Source organism: Chiloscyllium plagiosum, chromosome 26, assembly GCF_004010195.1.
Source record: "Chiloscyllium plagiosum isolate BGI_BamShark_2017 chromosome 26, ASM401019v2, whole genome shotgun sequence".
Classification (NCBI taxonomy): Eukaryota; Metazoa; Chordata; class Chondrichthyes; order Orectolobiformes; family Hemiscylliidae; genus Chiloscyllium; species Chiloscyllium plagiosum.
Genome location: NC_057735.1, coordinates 16,268,351 through 16,292,958, shown reverse-complemented (window position 1 = coordinate 16,292,958; position 24,608 = coordinate 16,268,351). Strand labels below are relative to the sequence as shown.

Genomic DNA, 24,608 nt, shown 5'->3' with positions numbered 1-24,608 from the left:
TAAGTGTATAGGTCAAAAATTATTGATACATTATGTATTTGTAGACTCAGCTCGACATGCAATTGCAACAATAAAATGCAGACATGGAAAATTCCAGACAAAGACCTGGATTTTTGTACTCAAGATAAGTAGCATTATGTTGTAGAATCTTTCAGCTCACTGTATTCAGTTTGGGAAAAAATATTCCAGAATGGCAGGACCTTCACTCCAGAGCAAAGTTGAAGGATAAATTTGGGTGGATGCAGATCAGAAGTGATTATCGGGGTTGCAGAGTGCCGAAGCTGGCTGTTTAAAAGGTCCATCTTGGTTCTCTGGGATGTTGTCCCAGTTGTTTCAGATTAGGTCCTCTAGCGCTCTCATCCCTTATCAACACTCACCTTCACCACATGTCAACGTAACAAACTCCATCATATGCTTTGATTTATCATCGTCACATGTACCTAAACTCAGTGAAAAGTTTTGTTTTGCAAGCTGTACAGGCAGATCATAGCAAACAAGGACATACAGATGATAGGGTGCTTAAACAGAGCGAGGTATACAAGTTTACGACTGCTACAGGAGGTGCACAAAAGCAAAGTCAACATTAGATTTGAAATTAGTGTTCGTTCAGCAGTCAAATAACAGCAAGGGAAAAGCTGTTCTTGAACCTGTTGGTGCATGGATTCAAGCTTCTGTATCCTCTGCCTGACGAAAGAAGTTGAATAAGAGTATTAACGAGGTGGAAGTGGTCTTTAATGATGTTGGCAGCCTTTCCACAGCTACGAGAAGTGTAGCTGGAGTCCATGGATGAGAGGTTGGCTTCCGTGACAAGCTGGGCTGTGCACACAACTTTCTGCAGGTTCCTACATTTGTGGGAAGTGTAGTTGTCATATCAGGCTGTTGTGTACCCAGATAGAATGCTTTCTATGTAAAGGTTGGTGAGGGTTCTTATGGACATAAATCTGGGTCCTGCTCACATGTTCAAATACCTGCAGGGTTTTTAAGACACTGAGAAAATATGGACTTTAGTCAGTGCTGGATCAGGAAATAGAATATTGTGACTAGGCTCAGTGGCATTAATTATAGTACATCTCCACCGCCCAATATTAATGAACAGAAGATGAGTAATATGGGGGGAAAAGGGCAGCTATACTATCAGGATCTACCACATTTATTTAATTCCAGACAGCCCAAGTAGTTGTCTTATAACGCTGTAGTTGCGTTCCAGCGGAACCTTGCTTAATAGAAATAACAGGGCCAATGGGAATTGTTGAGTTAACAGCAGACCAGCAAAAAAAAATTAATTACGATCACTCAAAAATCACCAAAAAGTTAACACAAAGTACAGCACAGCCTGAATGAAGGTTTAAACCATATTTATTAATGAAACAAAAGTAAATATTGTTAATGCAGGGTCAGGGGATCGTCATCATCATTACCACCTTTAGGTGCAGTTGTGGTTGCAAACGTGGGTGGCTGTGGTCGATTGTCTTCTGATTGTTTCTTGGGGATTGATTTTAAAAAAAGACATCCAGATTTTGCTCTTTGCCCTTTTTCTTGTCAAGAAGAAGCTGTTCATAGGGTGCCAGTTGGTGTCTTAGTGAACAAATTGCTATCCTGCTGAGTTCTGCATTGTAATCGTTGTCCTCTAAGAGCTGCAACTGCCTCTCAATTTCCCTCAGGACAGAAGACAAAAGAAGATTGGAAAGCTCTCATGATGTTGCATCCTTGACTTCATCTTTTTCATAGTCATGATGTGGGAAGCTGGAAAAGCACAGTAGGTCAGGCAGCATTCAAAGAGTAGGTCAGTCGACATTTCGGGCAGAAGTCCTTCATCAGGAATGTGCTTTTTCATCTCCATCTACCACTTCCCTCTCAGCTGTTATAGATCAACTGCAAAGAGGTCTTCACAGTGGGACCCGAGCAGCTCTTCAATATCCTCACTTTCCACTTCTTCAAAGCAAATCGGCTTTACAAGGGCAATTCAATGCTCTTTGATTTTTGGGAGCTGCTCTGACAGTTCACATCCTTGAAAATCTTGAAGAACATCCAAGAGAACATGCCGCCAAAGTGCATGCAGGCAATCCTTACTGACATTACCCCAGGCCTCCACAATAATGTCAATATCATTCTTGATGTTAAAGCTCTTCCAAAATTGAAGAACACTTGTCCTTGTTATCCCTGTCAGTAGCAGCATTCAGCCTCTTGAATGTGCGTCCAGCATTGTTCCAGCAATACAGGTTGCTTTAAGCATTGCTTCTAATGGTGCATAAGGTGGATTCCCTCATTCTTGTTAAGTGAGTTATATCACATGGTCTCTCCTTATGCTCAAAATGCTTTATAAGATCTAGCTTCTCTTCCAGCGTTATAGCCTTTTTTGCATTCACCACCCGCAATCTTATCACCAAGATGCTTCTTGCTAACATTCTTGTTACTATGCTCCTCCATTTTTGCAAAAGCAAAAGAATTACGTTGTAGATTGTGTGATTATGCAGGTACAAGAACAGATTAGAAAGTCAAATGTTATATATAAGAGTAATGCAGTCCTGTGGGAATTACACAGTGCTTCTACAATAATTCAAAAATATTCTTGTCTCAGAGGGACAGCAATGAACAATCATTAGTTTAATTTTTGAGATGAAGCTGCTCAATGTATACTACTGTACCTCTCATATGCTCTGACGGCAGTTGAATTCAGCGCATGGGCAGAACGCCGTGAAGACATTGGTGCTGATATCGGTGCATGTGCAGAATAAAGCATTCAAAACAATCTGGAATTGTGCTATTGCGAACAGAGGTGAGCATTCTTGAAAATACCGTTCCCTAATTCTTTAGCGACATTGTAGGCAAATTGCAGTGCCGAGACATGCTTTATATGAGAACTCAGGACATGGATGAATCAGAAATCATCCACGAAGGCCCCTGTTGCTGCTAGCAGCTACTAGTATTGTCGCCTGCAATCTGAATAAGTTGCACATTTGACCAGCAGCCATGTAGATCTACAAAACGTTAATATGGCACACTTGTTACGATTGGCAGTGACTCCATGTTTCTGGTTTGGTTGGGTTCATTGGACAATTTTTCCAGTTGAGGCAGCCCAATTTTCAAAGAATCTTCACTGGCAGCTTTGTAACTCATATTTTTTAATTAATCCCATTGTGACAAACCAATGTACACGTTTCCAATATAAACTTGACCACCCCACCTTTTAAGGAAACATTTTTAAAACAAATTCGTGACATCTATGTACTTTATTATTATAGTTTTTACCGTTCGGAACCAAATTTCCAACCTCCAAGAGCTATGAGAGTCTTCAATTCAAGATTCCTGTCAAAAAATAAAGTTATCATCAGGTAATATTTTAACAACTAAGCTGAACTTCTCAATATTTAAAACAAAGATTTGTTTTAGTGAGTGAAAGAAAAAGCGATACAAGTGTTCTTGGAATATAACAGTGAGCAGTGTTTAGTTATAGAGATTACCCAGGTGTCTATGAGCACACTTTTAAACAGTCTTAGTGATGTTGGTAATGTCGAGATGTGTAACAAAATCAGGCAAGAAGTCTTCGGAGAATCTCAAGTCATCTTTTATGCTATTGACAAGTGGAGCAGCAATGTAATGTCCAGTTTCCAAAATTAACGGAGATTATAGCGTGTTAACGTCTTGTTAATGTCCCGACTCACCTCAATAATACTGAACTTTCTATCTTATTAAAATGAGCCATTAAGCTAAACATCAAGAAATCTCAATATAAAAATCAGAGTGGGTACCTAGTGACTTCATCACTTATTCTAAATGATGTCCTTGTTGGACCCAACATATGCTCCATGGGCACCAGCCACACACAATGTGGATCAATATTGTTGATTTTGCAATGCTGCCTTGTTAACAAACAAAACTTTCTTAACCTTTTCACATTACTTCAAATTTCTGAAAGCCAGTCATTTTATTGACAAAACCCTAAACTGTACTCTAACAATTCAATGCCTTGTGGATACAAGAGATAACAAAAATGAGGGGAAGGGCAAAAGATAAGAGAAAATGAAAATATTTTACGTGAGAATTAATCATTACTTAAGAAAATCTTCAGTGTACAAATGAACTGTTGAAAAATGTATTTCTACTTACTTTTGTTTTAGATCATTGAATGTTTTGTAAAGAACTTCATCATTCCATTCAAAGGTTGTGATTTCATGGTTTGCATTCATCTTGGCAAACGCATAGATCAGATGGGTGCACATAAAAGGATCAATGTTATCAGGCATATATCGACCAATTCCAGTTCTGTATTGCGCCCAGTTTGTGAAATAACAGACTAGAACAGTATTACCTTAAAATAGAAAATAACCTAAGCTATAATAAAACTTAGGAAATATCCCAGAGCAAAGCCACAACGTAATATTTAACTATTTAGGAAAGGAAGCTTTAATGTGATTAGTATAAAGTTGAACAATGTGGCTTTATAAATCTGCATAAATTTTATCAAATATTGACTCAAAATGTACTGCTGGGCAGAAGTCAATACTTGCTACAAAAATACAACACAATTTATCTTTAAAAACATTAACTACCAGCTTTGGTATGCAGTTTTTAATTGGTTTGATTGTTTAACAGCTTATGCATTTTAAGAATATAGAGTACTGACTTAGGAGTAGTAACGTTTACATTTACCAGAAATACTGTAACTTACTCAGATCAGGCTGGAACAACAGGATGAATCCTGTTAGAGAAGGAAAATACATTTTATTTCACTTTTCACTCCAGTATAGAATGCAGCACATTTTAATAATTACAACTTATTTGTGCATCATCATTTGCGTTGCAAAAATGTCCTAAGGCATTTTAACAGAGATGTGATAAGTTCTGAGCTAAAGCATCAGATATTAGAAGAGGTGATCAAAGATGATCAAAGAAATGGATTTTATGGAGAATCTTAAAAATAAAGAAGGACTGGGGTTAAAGATCATGGTAGATAACAAAAGAAAGGGGGAATTTGTAAGAGGCCAGACTTAGACGATCAGAGCTGTCATTTTATAAGTGGGGCGGGGGAGCATGCAAGGTAGGCTTATGAATGTAAGGGGTTAAATGAACTATTTAAATAGAAGACCATAAGAAACAGAAGCAGGCCATTCAGCCCATCCAGTCTGATCTGCTACTCCATGAGATCATGGGTGATCCAGATCTGATTGTCAACTTTTTTCATTATCCTTGATTCCCTTACAGATTAAAGATGTGTCTCTTTCAGCCTTGTATCTATTTAATGATTAGCCTTGAAATATCTGCGGTAAAAAAAGTTCCAGATTCACTATTCATAGAGAAAAAAATCCCCTTAATCTCGGTCTTAAAAGTATGACCACTTACTTTGGTCGAGACCCTCCCATGAGGGGAAACAACTTCTCCGCATCTACCCTATCAAAACACTTAAGATCCTGGTATATTTTGATAAAGTCACCTCTCATCACTTCTAAATTCCGACAAGTACAACCCCATCCGACTCAATTTCGTACCATAACATTGTCCTCTCTACCCAGTAAAAAACCTAGTGAACCTTCTCTGGATTGTCTCCAATGCCAATATCTCTTTCCTTAGATAAGAGACACAAAACTGTTCACAGTATTCAAGCTATGGTCTAAGTAGTTTCTTGTACAGTTTTATCAGAACCTTCTTTTATATTCTATTTAATTTGAAATAAAAAACAACATTCCATTTGTCTTCCCCATTACCCACTGAACTTGGATGTTAGCTGTTTGTTATTCATGCACAAATTCCTCTGTGCTGTAGTTTTCGACAGTCTTTCTCCATTAATTAAGAGCATTCAGCTCTTCTGGTCTTCCTGCCAAAGTTCATAATGTCACATTTTCTCATTTGTATTCAATTTGTACTGTATTTTGCCCAATAACTTAATCTGTCTATATCTCTTTTAGACTGTTTGTGTCATACACACCATTTGTCTTCCCACCTACTTTTGCGTCATCTGCAACATTGGCAACAGTACATTCACTTTCCTCATCCAAGATACAATATATTTTGTAAATAATTGTGGACCCAATATTGATCACTGTAGTACATCATTAGTTACAGGTTGTCAGCCTGAAAATGCCTGCTTTATCCCAACTTTCTATCATCTGTTAATTAGCCGATTCTCTATTCATGCCAATACAGTACCTCCAACATCACAAGGTCTTATTTTATTAACTAACTAAGTGCATGGTACATTATCAAATACCTTCTAAAAATCTAAACATATTACATCCACTGCTTCCTCTTCATTTATCCTGCCTGTTACTTACTCAAAGAATTCTAGTAAATTTGTCAAGCATAATTACACCTTCATGAAGCAAAGAAAAGATCAGTACAGAATAAAAAATATATTATAATGTGTTCTGTTACATGAAATACACAGTGAAAAGTTTTATAAGTTGCCCATCACAGCACCTACATCAAGGACAGAAGTCATACATAATAATTTTAAGAAAGTAAAATTAAGACACAGTTTATCACAGTTCAGTTAACAGCTCCTGGGCTAGGGAAAAGCACATTAGGAACAAACCAGATAACCTGAAGACGCAGCCAGGACAAAACCACCACCCTGGGAAAACACTGCCAAGCTGGCTAGACCATGCTAACTCCACTTGACCATATTATAATTTTTAAGTGCTCTGTTACTACCCTGTGTAATAAACTGTAACATTTTCCCAATGAGAGATACTAAGCTAACTGGCCTACAGCCATTTACCTATTTTTTGGTTTCCTTCTGTTTTGAGTAAAGAATAGAACAGAAATTTAATGACACGTACTTTTATATGAAAATTAAAGTGAACCGTTTTATATGTTTCCCCACCACAGCACCTACATCAATGACAGAATCATACATAAGGATACTTTTAAAAAGTAAAATTGTGACAAATTTCATCACAGTTCAGTTAATGGCTCCTGGGCTTGGGGAAAGCCAATTTAGGAATAATGGAATACCTTGAAGATGCAGCTGGGTTCAAGACCTCCACGTCAAACTGCTGGATACTAAACTGGAAGCCTCCGCCAAAGAAGACAATCATGCCGTGCCAAAACTGCCACTCCGAGATTGCCTGCTGGACCTTTGGAATACCAGGATGCTGAAGACGAAGAAGACCTCCATATGGGGACAAGTCCTCCATGCTGGGACAAGATCACCACAACATAACAAGACCACAATATTTGGAGACTACCACATTGGGAGATTGCCACACAGGGAAACTGCCACACACAGCGAGACTGCTACGCAGAATTGAGGCCGCCTTTCTCCTCTTTCAGGTGTCCGGGCCTAGCTGCAGACCCAGCGTCTCGACGTATCTCAGTCTTGGCCAAGGGAATCAGCCTGGGACCTATTTCTTAGTTGCCAGGAGACCCTGGGCCAGATGATGCAAAGTCTGCTTGAACGCATTATGTATTTTTAAGTACTCTGTTACTACACCCTATGTAATAGATCTTAACAATCCCCCAGTAGGAGATATTAAGCTAATTGCCCTATAGCTAGATACCTGTTTTATTTTAGTCTCCTTAATTTTTTGAATAAGGTATTATATTGACAACTTTCCAATCCTCTGGAGCTTTTCGAGAATCTAAGGATTCTTGGAAGATTACTACTTGTGCATTCACTATCTCTGTAGTTACTCCCCATTAGGTTCAGGGGACTGATCGGTCTTTAGCCCCAGTACTTTTCCTAATACTTTTTCTCTAGTGATAGATGTTGCATTTATTTTCTCTCTGCCCTTTTCCCCTTGATGATTCAATAATTTTGGAAAACCTTTCATATCTTTAAATGTGATGCAAAGTATTTATTCAATTTCTCTGCCATTTCCAAATTATTATTTTCCCAGCTTAAATTCTCTAAATTTCCTCTATTTAAAGAAACTGTTGCTGTCCATCTTGGTACTGAAATAACTCCACAGAGACTAGTATCCTGTCACCAAGTCACCCTGTATTTACATGTGCATAGTACTTGACACTGGTCTGGCTTCCTCAGAGCCAATTCTCAGACTGAACAGAACCTCTGACACTCCAGTTTACACCTGTCAGCCATCCTCCCTGTTTGGACCAGAGTAACAGCCCCAATCAAGGAACTCATGTTCTATGAGGCCCAACTGATAGACCTCATCACAATCGCAACATCTCCCTCCCTCTAAGTTTAGGATTGTAGGCCTGCTATTTTTCATCATCTCCTAGGGTGTCTTTACACTGGGCATGTTTCCCCTGGCTCAGCCTTGGATATGGATGGTTGTACCGGACCATACCCAGTCTTTTGCGCCCGGAGCGTCTCAGAAGAAATCCATCCTCTTCTTCAGGCAGTAAAGGCATTGAGGCTGCAACATCCACCATGTCAATTACAGACTCAGATTTCTTTAACACTCGACAGAGGTTCTGACAGGCTAACCGGTTTCTCTGAGGGGCCAGGCAAGCTTTAGTCCTGCCCCATTTGCTAGTTTGCAGTTTTCATGTGGTCCACGCACTTGTTCAGGACTGCCTTGTTGACCCAAACTTTGCACATCACGGGACACTACCTCACCTTGATCATTCCTCTTATCACTGCATGGCCATTTCCATGGTTTTGGCACCAAACGTTGTCCCCTGAAGTAAACTGTCTCTCTTTCTTACAGTCTGTCCACTTTTGGCATTCCTGACGCTATTTCACCCTTCCCCCAAAATACAGGTAGATCGGTTTTAACCTGGTGCAGAGTCTTTTTACCATTAGCAAGTTTGCTGGAGTTATCTCTGGAGTTGCATGAGGGGTGGTCCAATAATCGAATAGAAACAGGACAGTTTGGTATCAAGTGAAGCTGTAAGCTGGCTCATTAAGCCTGCCTTCAAAGTTTGGACTTTGCGCCATATAATTGGATGATGGATGGTATGGAACTGTCCATATGCCATTCTACTTTAGGAAATACTCAAATTCCCTGTTGGCAAATCATGACCGGTTGTCTGTGACCAACACATCCAGAAGCCTATGTATTGCAAAAGATGCTTGTAGCTTTTCTGTTGCTGTCCCTGTGTTTGATGGATGGACTCTATGCATGTCCAACCTCTCCCCCCACAATGATTAAGAACATTGAGCCCATGAAAGAGCCGGCAGAGTAATTGAGTATAACAGAGTGCAAGCGAATCCAAGGTTTACCTGACAGTTCCATGAATGTAGGGGAGCTCTTCAGATGGTGAAGACAGGCGCAATGACGGTCATCACCAGAAGAAGAGACAGAGCGCCATAGGTGAAGAAAAGGGTATTTCCTCCCAACCAGGAAACAACGGACCCCCCGAAGTCCACCCTCCACCCAGTGAGAACCAGGGGGTACACACTGCCCCACAGCTACAGCTACAAGTAACTGAGAACCGTGATCCTCTGACAGTCCCACTGTCAGACACAGAACTGGACGGTGCGGACCCTTGCCTCGGCTCAATGACCCCAGAGCGGGTAAATGGCCCCAGTGAGGAGCTGGACAGCTACCTCAGCCATGCGAGGGTCCAGCAGTTTGCACTCACCATGGGAATGCAGACAGCTACCCCAGAGACAGGACAATGGTAACCCCATAAACTGGTGGTTAAAGAAGGTTCCTTTGCTATCGTATAACAGGGGGCCCACTCAGTAGTTGGATTCCGCTGAAGCCTCAGCTAAATACTAAGAGATTGGATGGTTAGTAGACAGAACTGTAAATATGATAGCTGTAAATTCGATTAACTCAATCTGTTCACTGTAATGTTAAGACATGCAATGTAAATATATGAACGGCATGACCAATTGTACAGGTACCAAAGATTTATTTCTATGAATAAAGTATATTTTGAAATTAAAAAAGAATGTAGGGGAGCTGCTGGCACTAGTTTTTGTCCTGGTTGGCATCCGGAGCACTGCCCTACTGCTTTGGGAGATGACACAGGTTAGGGTGACACTGGGCACATGGACACACAAGATGGTTGTGAGCCTTAAGGTGGCCATTGACGCACAAGATGGCTGCCGGACCACAAAATGGAGTGAGATAGCAGAGCAAATACAGATACTGCCTGGGGCCACCAGAATGCCAGCACAATGCACTCACAACTTAGTTAATTAGTTTAAGGCAGATGGGGGAGAGATTATGCATGAGCAGAATACACTGGCCGCTGAGGTGTCTGGGTCCAGTCAACACCTTTGATAGAAATGCTAACAGTTTGATACGGACTCAATACAGTTTCCATCCTGCAGTAATCGTCCTTCTCAGGAAGAGCGATTAGCACCCATTACTAGAGCAATGGACTTCTGCGCAGATATTGAAACTGACATTGATTGCACTGAAATTAACAAAGGCTGAGCTGGAACTGACAATGACTGCACCAAAACTATTAATGACTCTGCAATGTTGACCATAAACAAACCATGTTACAAAGACAATAAACTCATCACTGACCTATTATTACAAAATGTATAAAAGTATATTGACATGTGCTCTGGGCTGAGAGAAGAATTGCAACTGACCACTGTGCTGTTGGTGTCTTTCTCTCCCCGGAGCTCCAGTATTTCTTTGTACAATAAACTCTGTCGTTGAACCCCGACTCTGAATCCGAGCCTGGTGATTTTCCTCATAACACCGCCAACGTAGCTGAGTCTGCAACCAACTTTGGCCACCAGACATAACTTCTTGCCAACATCTTCATTTTAGACACCCCTGGATAACACTGGTGGAGTTCAGTCAGTATCAGACAGTGATTTTGTTTGGGACAATCACTCTTGCTCCTCAAATCAAAATGCAGTTTGCTAAGATGTTTCGTTTCATCACATCAAGAAAAGTTTAAATTCTGATTGTGATCTCACTTTTGGTCCCCGCCTCACCACCAGCTGTTTTAGTTTTCCCAGAACTGGATCTTTTCGCGTCACAGTCTGGTATCGTCAGCGGTGACTGGAAGGGCGCCCAGAAAGTTTAAAACCAGAATAGATTCTTCCAGTGGCAGTACTATTGTGGCGCATCTGTCAGCAGGAGGTGGCTCAAGGCATCCACATTTGACACTTGGCCTCCTGGATGGTTTCTGAACTTGTAATTGTACGCATTTACAACAAAAGGCCCATTGCTGAATTTGATCTGAAGCTGTGGGTAACATAGCCTTATCCTCTTTGAGTAACCCAAACAGGGGTTTGTGGTGTGTTATTACTACAAATTTACATCACAATACTGCAAGCCCATGGATAACCTCATGATGCTTCAGTTCTCCAGTTTCCATCCTAAGCATGTTAAAGAAGCCACCCCCTACGGACAAGCCCTACATATACACAGGAACTGCTCAGACAAGGAGGCATGCAACGGACACCTCCGGATACTGAAATACACCTTCATAAGAACAGGATATGATGCTTAACCCATCGATTGCCTATTCCAATGTACCACAGTAAAAAACCGCAATGACCTCCTCAGACAACAGACACGGGATACACCAGAGTACCTTCATCATCCAGTACTTCCTCAGAGCGGAGCAACTTCATCACGTTCTCCACAGCCCTCAATATGTCAATGATGACTACAAACATCTTGCCACCTCCACACCTGCCCTTACACCTCCACCTCCTGCTTTCAAATAGCCATCCAGCCTCAAACAGATCATCGATCACAGCAAACTATACAGCCTTCAGGAGAACAGCAACCATGGCACCACACAACTCTGCCATGGCAACCTCTGCAAGACATGTCAGATCATCAACACGGATACTACATCACATGTTGGAACACCACATACATGGCAGGTACTCATGATTCGGTCAATGTTGTCTACCTCATATGTTGCAGGAAAGGATGCCCTGAGGCATGGTATATTGGTGAAAGCATGCAATCACTACGACAACAGACAAACGGTCACTGCGCACCAATCGCTAGGCAGGAGAAACTTCAGTGGTCAAGGACATTCAGCCTCTAATCTTCAGGTAAGCGTCCTCCAAGATGGCCTTCAAGACAAGCAATAATGCAGAATTGTTGAGTAGAAACAGATAGCCAAGTTCTGTAACCATGGGGACTGCCTCAACCATGATCTTGGATTCATGTTGTGCTACATGTAACTCTGCCATACTGTTCTGTTTGTAAAATCTTCCTCACTATTTTGTTTCGACATCATCACCTTGATAATTTGTTCTGATCTCTCTACCTTAATTAATTTATACAGTTTTGGATTGTTACTTGGGCTAGATCCTTGTCATGTGACTCTTATACCTACCATGTTATTCCAGCCATCTTGTTTGTCTCTAGCATTATCTTACTTTTGAATTTTTAAATTTCTCTCTCTGCCTTAATTAACTGGATCATAGGTCATCCATCACTTGCTATTCAGCTGTTGACACTTTATTCACATTTTTTGACACATAGATGGAGGGGAGAGTGGTAATCATTCCAACACCCACAAATGAAGCAGCAGTAGAACATTATTTCAACGAGCCATCACACACTGCAGCACAGAGGAAAATCACCTCTACAGTGTAATCAAAAGAAATGGTCCCCAATGAACAAAGTCCGCTGATTTCTCAGTAACAAACTCCAACAAGCTGACAAAACATGCCGAGAAACCCTAGCCACATTTGCCTACATCAAAGACATCTCAGAAATGATTGCCAGACTGCTCACACCTATTGGCATCATGGTAGCCCACAAGCCCACCAACACATTAAATCAGCAGCTGATGAACTTGAAAGACCCTATACAGACTACAAACAAAACTAACGTATTGTTTTACAAAATACCTTGCAAGAACTGTAACAAACACTACATTGGACAAACAGGCAGAAAACTAGCCACCAGGATACATGAACATTAACTAGACATGACCCACTCTCACTAGTATCCTTACATACAGATGAGGAAAGACACCACTGACTGGAACAACACATCTATCCTGGGACAAGCCAAACAGAAACCCGCATGAGAATTACTAGAAGCATGGCATTCCAACCGGAACTCTATCAACAAACACATTGACTTGGATACCATTTGCCATCCCTGGAGAAAAAGAACAGGAAATGATGTCGCCACGGGAAATGGCATCACCAACCCAAGGAAACCTAAACACATAAATAGAAAGTGGGCCATGCCACCAGCTCGCCATCTAGAGGCGCACTGATGATGTTACTTATTATGGTGACAAAACGTCTAAAAATGAACCTTCCAGCTCAGCGAGCAAACCTACATTCAAGGTTAGATCTCATGGAATACAGAGAGAAGTAGCCATTTGGATACAGAACTGACTCAAAGGCAGAAGTCAGAGGGTGGTAGAGAAAGGCTGCTTTTTAGAATGGAGGCCTGTGACCAGTGGTGTACCACAAGGATATGTGCTGGATCCACTGCTTTTCATCATTTATATAAATGATTTGGATGCAAACATACGAGTTTTGTTAGTAAGTTTGCAGATGACACCGACATTGGAGATGTAGTGGACAGTGAAGAAGGTTACCTCAGTTTACAATGGGATCTTGATCAGATGGGACAATAGGCTGAGGAGTGGCAGATGGATTTTAATTTAGATAAATGTGAGGTGCTACAATTTGGAAAAGCAAATAGAGCAAAACTTATACGCTTAATGGTAAGGTCTGAGGGAGCACTGCTGAACAAAGAGACCTTAGAGTACAGATTCGTAGTTCCTTCTAAGTAGAGTCGCAGGTGCCCTTCAGGTGCTCTGCCTGTATTCCTGATGAAGGGCTTTTGCCTGAAACGTTGATTTTACTGCTCCTCGGATGCTGCCTGAACTGCTGTGCTTTTCCAGCACCACTCTAATCTAGACTCTGGTTTCCAGCATCTGCAGTCATTGTTTTTACCTAGAATAGTGAAGAAGGCATTTGGTGTGCTTTCCTTTCTTGGTCAGAGATTGAGTATAGGTGTTGGGAAGTCATGTTGCAGCTGTACAGGACATTGGTTAGTCCAGTTTTGGAAACTTATGTGCAATTCTAGTCTCCAGGAGGTTGTGAAACTTGAAAGGTTTCAGAAAAGATTTACAAGGGTGTTTCCAGGGTTGGAGGATTTGAGCTACAGGGAGAGGCTTGAATAAGCTGGGGCAGTTTTCCTTGGAGCGTCAGAGGCTGAGGGGTGACCTTATGAGGTTTATAAAATGATGAGGGGCATGGATAGGATGAACAGAAAAGTTCTTTTCCCTGGTGTGGGGGAGACCAGAACTGGAGGGCATAGGTTCAGAGAGAGAGGGGAAAGATGTAAAAGGGACTTAAGGGGCAACTTTTTCACACAGAGGGTGATGCGTGTATGGAATGAACTGCCAGAGGAAGTGATGCAGGTTGTACAATTACAGCATTTAAAAGGCATCAGGAAGGCTCTATGTCTGGGAAAGGTTTAGAGGGAAATGGGCCAAATGCTAGCAAATGGGACTACATTAGGTTAGGATAACTGGGTAACATAGACGAATTGGACCAAAGGGTCTGTTTCTGTGCTGTATGACTCTAATTGTAGCTTCATGATCACTGTCACTGATGAATATTGTAGCTTCAATTCCATATTTATTACCTGAAGTGTGAGCTTTGAATTCATGCCCCAGGGCATTAGGCTGAGCCTCCAGGTTATTTGTCCAGTGACATTACCAAAATGCCACCATCTCCACAAATGCAAACTCACCTACTTGTTAAAGAAAGTCTTCAGGCCCAGAATTCCCTTGAACATGAGGTTTTTGGATCTGTTGATTTTATTGGGAATAAGATTCAAACTTACATAAACAATACAACTTAATATTTGTTTTCAAGTCAAAGCAGAATTTCTTAACTCTGCACACTGTTCACAGTAAAGATACAGTAAACTATTTTACAGTCTTTGTTTTAAATCATCAATTATGATTGTGCTCATTTATCTTAAACAGAGCTGATTTGAACAATGAGCCTTTTCTTCTAAAAGTAGTAAATGAGATAAATATGGAAAATCAAAAATATTTTTTTAACAAAAACAGGGTTTCAAAGCACACACACTTAGCAATAATATGCTTTTTTAAGAAATTGAGTTTTGTTGGTGGTTGGCCCTGATCACTCTTCAATGAGGCTATTTCGTCCGCTTATTTTGCTTGCTTTGTATATTATTGCCACCTCATGGTGAGACAATGGCACATTCACCATGCAACCATGATTCCCAACAATCATCCAAATACAGGCTTAAGTGTACATTGTTCAGAACTTCTGGTTCTATTCTTGAAAGTCATACTTACCAATCAGTTTAAATACACCTATCATGTTTTGATTCCACTTTGATGCTGTTGGCAATACTGCAGTGTAGCCAGAATCATGAAGTATCTTAAATCCTACAACATACAGAAATGTTAGTTGAATGCAAGCATTTCGCATGGATGGAAAAGTCGACCAGACACTATTCTCTTGTACTCTATAACTTTAATAAACTGCCTCACTCTTTAAAACATTCTTGAAAAAAACCTTAAAACCCACTGGGTTTACAGCAGAACTACCAGGGCTACTGCTCAAATAAGAAATCCTCGGGTAGAAAGTGCTTCACCAGCTGTGGAGTCAATAAACAGTAAGTGAAAAATATTGGTTAAATAAAGAAGCTGGATGGAAGACAGGGAGACTTTCATTTGTTTTCAAAATCTCAGACGTAATAACATTTTATTTTAGCCAGAACTAGAGGGCATAGATTTAGAGTGAGAGGGGAAAGCTATAAAAGAGACCTAAGGGCAACTTTTTCACGCAGAGCGTGGTACGTGTATGGAATGAGCTGCTAGAGGATGTGGTGGAGGCTGGTATAATTGCGACATTTAAGAGGCATTTGGATGGGTATATGAATAGGAAGGGTTTGGAGCGATATGGGCCGGGTGCTGGCAGGTGGGACTAGATTGGTTTGGGATATCTGGTCGGCATGGACAGGTTGGATCGAAGGGTCTGTTTCTATGCTGTACATCTCTATGACTCTAAGTCGCATGTGGAATGATTTGGAGATGACGGTGTTGGGACTGGTTTGCACTTCCTGAGGAGGAGAAGGAGACAAATTCAACAGTTTTTTCAAAAGGCAAATATGTAGGCACCCGACCCCAAAAAGTGCAAACGACGGGAGAGTTAAGGATGGGGAAGTGGAACTAGCAGAATTATTGAGAACTAACACGGACTCAAAAGGCTTCTGCGCTTCAAAACGATGGGAGACACGGACAAAGCACATGTAATATCTTCCCGCTTGTAAAAGGAAGGGTGAGAATTGAAGTGATTTGCAAAATAAGACGACGGTGAGTGTTTTGACTCTGGAGTGCACTGCCTGCGAGTGTGGTGGATGCAGCTTCAATCGAGGCATGCAAAAGGGCGCTTCAAGAAGAATAATGAGCAAGGTTATGGGAAAACGGGCGAGACACTGGCAGTCAGCCTTTGGTGCTCGTTCAGAGAGCCAGCACAGAAACGGTGGGCTGAATGGCCTCGTTCAGCATCGTGACAACTCTGCGGTCTAACCGCTTCGTGGTCTTCTCAGTTGTTATGATCCGGACGGATTTGCTTCAAAGGATGAAAACAACGTTAACTTTAAAAATAACGACAGCGGAGTGGGAGCATCTATTCCGTCCGTCTTTGAAAGAGCTGGCATGAGTTCGATGGCCCGAAGGATCTCCTCCTTTACAGTCCAATTCTCTGACTCGATCGTCCATCTAGTTGTCCTCCGCCTGTGTGGCACTCTCTGACATCTTTCGCTTTCTAAAGTAAGGGGTGGTATCGGATTTTTTTGGACGGTTTTCCGTACTCACAATGACAGGCGGCTCCCAGCAGCACTCATTTCCCGCCTTTCACCTCAAACAGTGGACAACCCAACCACCGCGCATGCGCAATTCAATCTTCCTGTGGGTTACTGGGGGGGGGGGGGGAGTGTCGGCGCGGGCGGTGGGACTAAGTATTGTGTAGGTGTGACTAAGGGTTATGTGGGTGGAGCTAAGGACCATGTAGGTGGGGCTAAGTGTTATGTAGGTGTGGCTAAGGGCTATGTGGATGGGGCTAACTGTTGTATAGGTGGGACTAAGCGTTATGTAGTTGGGGCTAATGGTTATGTGGGTGACTAAGCAGTGTGTGTTATGGGATTTAGGATTGTGTGGGTGGGGCTAAAGGCAGTGTGGGTGGGACTAAAGGCAGTGTGGGTGGGACTAAAGGCTGAGTGGGTGGGACTAAGGGCTATGCGATGGGGATAAGGGCAGTGGACAGACTTGGGGCAGAGCAAGAGTGTCACTAATATATGTATAAGATCACAATCAGGTCCAGAGAGATAGAGTCAAGTATGATTTTACCTTTGGCATCTGTCTGGAAAGAGGACTTCAGATAGCTTCATCTGAATGACATGGATACCAGTAGACAACACTATAACTGGAAGGCCCAACATCTACCACTTGGCACCAGCTGACAGGGGATTCCAATTGATCATGGGAACTGTTGAGCCGCTCAAAAAGGTTCAGGGAGGAGGATGAAATCTTCTATCAGTTAGTTTGTGACAAAGCGATAGAGGATGAAGAAACTCATCCTTCCCGCCAGCTTCAAGTGTCACGATTTGATAAGCAATTCAAATCAAGCAGGACATGAAGTGATGGCAAAAATGACTGCCCTGATCAGAGAGTGGTGTAACTGGCCAGGAAGCTGCTGATGTTGATGACCACTGTTGGAATTGTACTTTTGGTCAAAGCAAGGAACTTGCTTTGATCATTCCAGCATATCATCCTTGGTTGTGAAGAAACCTTTGGAGATCCTTGGGATGGCGAGTTTGGAGAAGACTTGGTGATCAGTTTGAGGTTCTGAATGTAAGTTTGTTGGCTGAGCAGTAAGGTTCATTTTCAGACATTTCATCGCCATACTAGGTAACATCACCAGTGAGCCTCCAGTGAAGCACTGTGTCATGTCCCACTTTCTATTTATGTGTTTAAGTGTCCTTGGATTGGTGATGTAATTTCCCGTTCTTTTTCTCATGGGGTAGTAGATAGGATCCAAATCAATGTGTTTGTTGATAGACTACCAGGCATTCTTGTGCGTGTCTCTATTTAGCTTGTTCTAGGATGGATGTGTTGTCCCAGTCAAAGTGGTGTCCTTTCTCACCTGTATGTGAGGATATTAGTGAGAGTGGGTCATGTCTTTTTGTGGCTAGTTGATGCTCATGTATCCTGGTGGCTAGTTTTCTGCCTGTTTGTCCAGTGTAGTGTTTGTTACAGTTTTTGCAAGGTATTTTGTAAATGACGTTTGTTTTGCTTGTTGTCTGTACAGGGTCTTTTAAGTTAATTAGTTGCTGGTGGGTTTGTGGACTACCATGATGCCAAGAGGTCTGAGAAGTCCGGCAGTCATTTCCGAGATGTCTTTGATGTAGAGTAGAGTGGCTAGCGTTTCTGGGCATGTTTTGCCTGCTTATTTGGGTTTGTAGCTGAGAAATCGAGGAACTGTATTCATTGGGTACACGTTCTTTTTGAATATGCTGTATCGGTGGTTTTCTTCTGCTCTTCGTGCCCAGAACCCCTAGCCACTCTCCCCTACATCAAAGACATCTCGGAAATGACTGCCAGACTATTTGGACCTCTTGGCATCATGGTCGCCCACCAACACATTAAAACAGCAGCAATGTCAAAAGACATTGGACAAACAGACACTAAACTAGCCACCAGGATACGTGTACATCAACTAGCCACAAAAAGACATGACCCACTCTCATTAGTATCCTTACATATAGATGAGGAAGGACACACCACTTTGACTGGGACAACACATCCATCCTAGGACAAACCAAACAGAGACATGCACGAGAATGCGTGGAAGCATGGCATTCCAACCAAACCTCTATCATAAAACATATTGGTTTGGATTCCATCTACCACTCCCTGAGAAAAAGAACAGGAAATGAGATTACCAACCCAAGGAAACCTAAATGCACAAATAGAAAGCTAGACATAACCAGTGCTTCACCGGAGGCTCACTCATGACATTACCTAGTATAGTGACGAAACATCTAAAAATGAACCTTCCAGTTCTGTGAGCAAACTTACATCCAGATCCTTGGAAGTATGGATGTCTTTACCAAGTTCACACATGCCATTTCCACCCATATCCAACAGACCTTAACTATAACCAGAATGTTGGTGTGTGATTGGTTTGTCAGTGTCGTTCATAGTGATCAGGGATGGAGCTTTTGAGTGTAAGCTCCTAAAAGAGCTTTGCAAGATCTATGGTATTGCCAAGAACTACTTATCATCAGCAGGATAATGAACAGTACTCAGCATGACTGTTTGTGTACCTTTCCTCCTGAGAGAAACAAAGAGGCTTGACCAACTTCTGAAGCTGGCTTATGATTTTAATAGCAGCCTGTATTCATCCACAGGCAATTTTCTAGACTGTCTCTTTGGATAACTATCAGTCTTTCACATGGATCAACTTCTAGGCCACACCTCCACAAGGAAATCACCCACAACCCCACAAGAAGGATCCACACCCCAACAAGGAAATCACCAACAACCCCACAGACAGCACCCACACCTCCACAAGGAAATCATCCACATCCCCACAGACAACACCCACACCCCCACAAGGAGGATCCACACCCCCACAAAGAGAGCACCCCACCCTCACCCAAGGTAGCCCCACAGCCACCCACAATGTAAACACATCAGAGCTTTTTGCCCGAAACGTTGATTTTCCTGCTCCTCGGATGCTGGAAGGTTCATTTTTAGATGTTTCGTCACTATACTAGGTAACGTCATGAGTGAGCCTCCGGTGAAGCACTGGTTATGTCTAGCTTTCTAGCAGCACTCTAGTCTCGACTCTGATTTCCAGCATTTGCAGCCCTCACTTTTGCCTACATCAGAGGAATTGGTCAGCCCCGTCCCTAGCGCCCCCGCCCCCGGCGCTCCAGCCCCGCCCCCTGCGCCCCAGCCCCGCCCCCGGCGCTCCAGCCCCGCCCCCAATTCCCCACTCCCGCCAGACCCGAGAGGGAGAGCCGCCCGCTCGGTGCGTGCTGTGCGTCAGGGCCCATCTCAAAATGGCGGTGCACTCGAACCTGAGCGGCCCGTCGCTCCCTCAACTGTCGGATACAAATAAAACGGAGGGCGAGAGTTCCGCGCAGGTATCGTCCTGGTTTGTTTGTTTTTCCCTTGAGGAGAGATCGGATCGGTCCCCGGCGCCGAGCTGCCGGGAGGATGGCAGTCCGGTTACCGAGGCCCGGCCGAGACCGGGGCTTCGCAAGCCGCGGCGACAGGTTCTTCAGGCGGCAATGGCAGTGTTTACTGGGATTCCTCCGGGTGTTGTACATTTCCGAGATGAAACGGCACGCGGGTGGGCGGGGGCAGGGGGGGGAAGACAAGAACTGTTTACAAAGAGAGGAATCCATGCCCCATCTCCACAATAGTGACTCGAGAACTGAGTTCACCCTCAGCCTTCCTCTTATAAATAAAAACAAGGATGCTTATAACCTGGAGAAAGTGAGGATTGCAGATGCTGGAGATCAGAGCTTAAAAATGTGTTGCTGGAAAAGCGCAGCAGGTCAGGCAGCATCGAAGGAGCAGGAGAGATTTACTGCACTTCACCTCCATCGCTTAAATTTATGTTTGCATCAGTTGGCCTTAATTGAAAGTTAAAATGCTAAGAGTAACTAACTCCAGCGTACACTTGATGGGTTTGGATGTGTCATCCCAGAATGTGGTTACCTCTGGCATTTTTTTTGTGTGGTCACCATTTCTGGACTTGTTATGACACGTCTCTGGCTACCACGTCCTGACGTGGGACTTGAACCTGGCCCATCTGACCCAGATGTCAGCACTTGACAACTACAAATACTTCCTATATCACCCCATGTAGAGGTGTTATGGCACAACTCCCAAGCAGGTGGGACCTTGAACCTGGGCCTCCTGGCCCAGAGAAAGAGACACTGCAGCCACTACACCACAGAGCACTTATCAACATTTGCCATCTTGATGATTTAGCAACATGAATCAGAAACAAATGAGTTCACAGTGAAACTAAATTATGGCTGTTGCAGGTTTAACGCTAAACATAATTTGCACTAACCTGTGCTGGTGGTGGTCATTTTCCAAAAGCCAAATCATATCACAATTTAAATATTCCTTTAATAGTTAGGAAATCCCATATAATGAAAAGTATTTGGGAGGATGATCCACAGTTGTATTCATTAAACTTTAAAAGTGTGGAGTGAACTCTGAAGCATGGTTTCAGACCCTTTCTAATTGATGAAATTTAGAAATTATTTAGTTTAGTTGTGTGTTAATTCATTTCATTTTTAATGTATAAATACAGCAATTTAACACTTAAATTATGTGTCACTGACAATGTGCAGGAAATCACAGGAAATTGGCCTTAAAGAGCTCAGAGAGCTGGTATGGACTTGTTGGGCTGAGTTGCCTCCTCCTGCAGTCATAATATTGCTGAAACTGTGAATTTAAGTCAAATGTATTGTAAGGTAACTCAATTATAGAGTTGTACAGCATGGAGACAGACCCTTCGATAAACTCATCCATGTCAACCAGTTACCCTAAATTAATCTAATCCCATTTGTCATCATTTGGCTCAGATCCCTCTAAACCCTTCCTATTCATGTACCCATCCAGATGCCTTTTAAATGTTGTAATTGTACCAGCCTCCATCACTTCCTCTGGCAGCTCATTCCATACACGCACTATCCTCTGCATGAAAATGTTGCCCCTTAGGTCCCTTTTAAATCTTTCCCCTCTTACCTTAAACCTATGCCTCTTAGTTTTAGACTCCGGCCTGGGAAAAAGACCATGGGTATTCACCTTATCCACGCCCATCATGATTTTATAAACCTCTATCAGGTCATCTGTCATAGTCATAAAGATATACAGCACGGAAACAGACCCTTTGGTCCAACTCCTCCATGCCCACCAGATATCCCAACCTAATCTAGTCTCATTTGCCAGTACCTGGCCCATATCCCTTCAAATCCTTCCTATTCATATACACATCCAGATACCTTTTAAATGTGGCAATTGTACTAGCCTTCACCACCTTCTGGCAGCTCATTCCATATATATACCACTTCTGCGTGAAAAGGTTGCTCCTTAGGTGTCTTTTATATCTTTCCCCTCTCACCCTAAACGTATGCCCTCTAGTTCTGGACTCCCCCACCTCAGGGAAAAGACTTTATCTATTTATCCTATCCATGCCCCTCATGATTTTATAAACCTCTAAAAGGTCACCCCTCAGCCTCTGATGCTGCAGGGAAAACAGCCTAGCCTATTTAGCCTTTCCCTAAACTCAAATCCTCCAACCCTGGATTTACAGATTCCTGTAAATCTTTTCTGAACCCTTTCAAGTTTCACAACATCTTTCCGATAGGAAGGAGACCAGAATTGCACACAATATTCCAAAAGTGGCCTAATCAAAGTCCTTTTCAGCCGCAACATCACCTCCCAACACGTGTACTTAATCTCTGATGCTCCATGGAAAATAGCCCCAGCCAATTCAACCTATCCCTGTAGCTCAAGCACTCCAACCCCGGCAACATTCTTGTAAATCTTTTCTGAACTCTTTCAAGTTTAACAACATTTTTCCTATTGCAGGAGGAGCTGAGTTGAATGCAATATCCCAAAAGTCGTCTAACCAATGTCCTGTACAGCTGCAATATGACATTCCAATTCTAATAATCATTGCATTGTCCAATAAAGGCAAGTGTACCAAATGCCGCCTTCACTACCCTGTCGATTCTGACTCCACCTTCAAGGAACTATGAACCCGCACCCCAAGGTCTCTTTGTTTGGCAACATGCCCCAGGACCCTAACATTAAGTGTAAAAGTCCTGCCTTGATTTGCTTTAGCAGAGTACAACACCTCACATTTGTATAAATTAAACTCCATCTCCCAAACTCCTCACCCGACAGCTGGTTTGTGATGCAGAGTACTACAACAATGTGGCTCAATTCCTGCACTCACTGAGTTTACATTGAATGACTCTCCTCCTTGACGTCTCTCCTCGCCTAAGACATGCTGACCCACTTCACACCATGATTGGTTGTCTCTAATGAGAGAGTAGCCCTCTGGCCTGGTAGGAATGTGACAATTTTACCTTTTGTATATTTAGACCATAGGATACCTACAGTGTGGAAACAGGCCATTTGGCCCAATGATTTGTGGAATGTACATTTAACTTGCTTGACCAAAATATTTTGAAACAAATGCCACAGATGTCGTCATAATAGAAGAATCTAATAACTTGAGTTTTTTTTAAAGACAGACATTCTAAAACAATAACCTGAATCTAGCCATTCTGGAAACTCTTCAAAATTTGCTCAATTCAACTGTTCTTTTGTTAGTATCTCTGATCATGTAGATGACCTTTGTTAATCAACATTAAAAATTCACATTGGACAAACTGAAACAAAAACAGAATTTGCTGGCAAAACTCAGTAGATCTGGCAGCATTTGTGGGAATAAAACAATTAATGTTTTGAGTCTTGTTGAGTTTCACCAGCAATTTCTATTTTTGTTTCAGACCTCCAATCTCTGCAGTCCTTTGTTTTATTTAACTGCAAAGTGAATTTGGAGTGCAAATGTGCGCAGAGCATCCTAATTTTTCCTCATGTGCATTGTTTAATTTTAAATGAGACTTTAAAAAAATTGTTTCTTTTACAACTATCATTGTGTACAATGAATCAGTTAATTTTCTCATGAAAGTAGAATTGTCAAATGCAGCAACAGATATTTAACATTTCTTATGATGTGATGCCGTCCCAAAGAGGCCTGCATTTTCAATATTAAATTACTGGTACACTAGGTATCATATATTTTGATTTGTTTGTACTTACAGAACCATGATTAACTTTGAAAAAAGAATTTTGTCTTAAATTATTGATCCTTTTCAGGCATATTCTCGGACACCCAATAATGATTTTGAGATATACAGATGTATGTTGGAAAGATACTTGGTACAATTTAAGCATAATATTTAAATGCTTGTTGTTTGTTCCACATTGTCAATGTTACAAATGATTTGAAACATTATTAAGGACTAGTAGTCTAATAAAAAGCAGCACTGGTAAAGCAATAGAAGTCCTTTTATTACAGAACATTCTCAATATAGACATATCGTGCTATCCTGTTCATTGAGATATTTAATGACAAGTCCTTCTTTTTTCTTTCTCAGCAGCTGGAAAATGAAAATCGCGTCCAGATGGACTTATATGATGATTTGATTGGTGATATAATAGGAGTACCTTTAAAAAATGAAGTAGAACCTAAAAAGGACAATTTGGAGTGCACATCAAATAATATACTCATCCCAATTAAAGCTGACCCTTCTAAAAGTTGTGATCCGGAATATATTGATGCACCACTTCATAAAAAACTTATGTTGATTGGAAATCTGACATGGGTGAGCATGACCTTTTGTCCTATGATATGACTACACAGCAGTGGTGGTACATAATGTCAGATTAACTGATGACAGGAAAATTATATGTATTTCAGGCACTCAACTGACCAACTATTCTGTTGTAAGAAAGTGAGTTGTGAATAACTAAAATGTCTTGTATTCATTGTCTGCCACAGTATTACTATGTATTGAGATCTCTAGTTATAGAGTCATAGAGATGTACAGCGTGGAAACAGACCCTTCAATTCAACCTGTCCATGCCGACCAGATATCCGAACCCAATCTAGCACCCGGCCCATATCTCTCCAAACCCTTCCT

The 24,608-nt window shown here is 41.9% G+C and overlaps 2 protein-coding genes across 10 annotated transcripts in view; one reads left to right on the top strand and one right to left on the bottom strand.

Moving 5' to 3' along the window:
- LOC122563135 (acidic mammalian chitinase-like) overlaps positions 1-16,741 on the bottom strand; it is a 39,916-nt gene extending 23,175 nt beyond the window's left edge. For 3 of the 5 annotated variants that reach the window (XM_043716587.1, XM_043716588.1, XM_043716590.1), the window contains exons 1-4: positions 15,151-15,560; positions 4,670-4,699; positions 4,108-4,309; positions 3,250-3,306 (exon numbers count right to left, since the gene is read on the bottom strand). In XM_043716587.1, coding sequence (XP_043572522.1) covers positions 3,250-3,306; positions 4,108-4,309; positions 4,670-4,699; positions 15,151-15,286 — 425 coding nt within the window. In that variant the 5' untranslated portion in view covers positions 15,287-15,560. Of the gene's footprint in view, positions 1-3,249; positions 3,307-4,107; positions 4,310-4,669; positions 4,700-14,573; positions 14,632-15,150; positions 15,561-16,677 lie in introns of those variants that run through there. The other 2 variants (XM_043716592.1, XM_043716591.1) reach the window with 2 other exon arrangements.
- Positions 16,742-19,872: 3,131 nt separating this feature from the next.
- The window catches only part of LOC122563131 (cleavage and polyadenylation specificity factor subunit 6-like), a 92,584-nt gene continuing 87,848 nt past the window's right edge, over positions 19,873-24,608 (top strand). For 4 of the 5 annotated variants that reach the window (XR_006315494.1, XR_006315492.1, XR_006315493.1 and 1 more), the window contains exons 1-2: positions 19,873-20,012; positions 24,063-24,290. Coding sequence is in view for 1 of the 5 variants with exons in the window: in XM_043716581.1 (XP_043572516.1) it covers positions 19,929-20,012; positions 24,063-24,290 (312 nt within the window). In the remaining 4 variants the exon portion in view is untranslated. The remainder of the gene's footprint in view (positions 20,013-24,062; positions 24,291-24,608) is intronic. The other variant, XR_006315495.1, reaches the window with a different exon arrangement.